The sequence below is a fragment of the Etheostoma spectabile genome, chromosome 10, assembly GCF_008692095.1.
Source record: "Etheostoma spectabile isolate EspeVRDwgs_2016 chromosome 10, UIUC_Espe_1.0, whole genome shotgun sequence".
In the NCBI taxonomy this organism is placed as follows: domain Eukaryota; kingdom Metazoa; phylum Chordata; class Actinopteri; order Perciformes; family Percidae; genus Etheostoma; species Etheostoma spectabile.
The window spans coordinates 8,182,283-8,183,444 of NC_045742.1; the positions used below are offsets into that span (position 1 = coordinate 8,182,283).

Sequence of the window (1,162 nt, forward strand, 5' to 3'; positions counted from 1 at the left end):
GTTGTTGGAGGGCTCATATTCCTGAACTTATTAATCTTTCCCTCCTCAGGGCCGATTGTACACCATTAATTTCCTCTTTCTTTCCTCCTGTTTAAGGCTCCTGTCAGGAAAGTAACTCCTTGCTTTGGATGCAGCGGGGATGAATAGGCAGTGTGTTACCTTTTCTAGAAACGGGTGCTGATTTTGTCTTTCAAACCCTGAATAACTGCCATTTGCACAAAGCATCTTTTAATCACATTACATGGACAGAGCTTGAATAGAGGACCTCCTCGGCCATTCCTTTCTCACAAGCATCTAGATCCTGTTTTATATGCAAGGCTTAACCCATTGTAACTGCTTTCTCAGCACTGCAGTTTACCACTAAGGTGTTTTTTGATTCGTCTTAGTGTACTGCTGGATCTTTTCGGTGCAGTTGTTGAAATCACCGAAGTGGAGATGACAGCAACATTGAAAGAAAAAAAAATGGGTTGGGCCTGCTGCTTCATGATGCGTTCATAACAGACTGAGGGTGAGACTACATGCCAAGCAGACAGTAAAATGTTTTGCAGGCCCAGATGAAACTGGCTTATGTTGTCTGAAAACAAAAGAGTGTTTTAACAACCAGATATCAAGAGGAATTGTGTGATCTTCTTTGTGTTAGCCTGTCTTGCTTTGGCAAAGCAAAGCAGATGGAGAGTGTTAACAATGAATATTTTACAAATCTTAATTCATTTATGTTGCTTCCTATGGACAGAAATATAAAAACCACCGAAGGCGTTTTTACAGAAAAATGTGATGATTTTGACCATGGACGCATCTATTATTCTGATTAATCACTTGCTTTAATTAACATCTACACTCTAAGTCAAATACTGGATTTTTTCCCCTTACTGCAGCTAAACTATGAATCTACTTCTTTAAATCTGCAGTTTTTGTCTCTTTTGTATCCCTCTCACAAACCAGTTTTCTACTTGTTTTTGCTCTTTGGATTTCTTTACCTAACTCCTACTTATATCTGTTCTCTTTTCTATTCTATGTCTGTATGCCTGTCTGCCTACCTATCTTTCTCTATCAAATTCCCTCTTGGCTTACACGTATAGCCCTGGATTCCAGAGTATCAGGTAAAATACATTTCACTTTGCTTGACAATTATACTCTTCACGCCAAATGTTTTGTGTCGCTT

The 1,162-nt window shown here is 39.0% G+C and overlaps 1 protein-coding gene across 7 annotated transcripts in view; it reads left to right on the forward strand.

Moving 5' to 3' along the window:
• Positions 1–1,162, forward strand: part of si:dkey-237h12.3 (teneurin-3) — a 150,833-nt gene that overhangs the window by 98,837 nt on the left and 50,834 nt on the right. For 5 of the 7 annotated variants that reach the window (XM_032527549.1, XM_032527552.1, XM_032527551.1 and 2 more), the window contains one exon: positions 1,080–1,100. The exons of the other annotated variants lie outside the window; for them this stretch is intronic. In XM_032527549.1, coding sequence (XP_032383440.1) covers positions 1,080–1,100 — 21 coding nt within the window. The remainder of the gene's footprint in view (positions 1–1,079; positions 1,101–1,162) is intronic. 7 annotated transcript variants of the gene reach the window in all.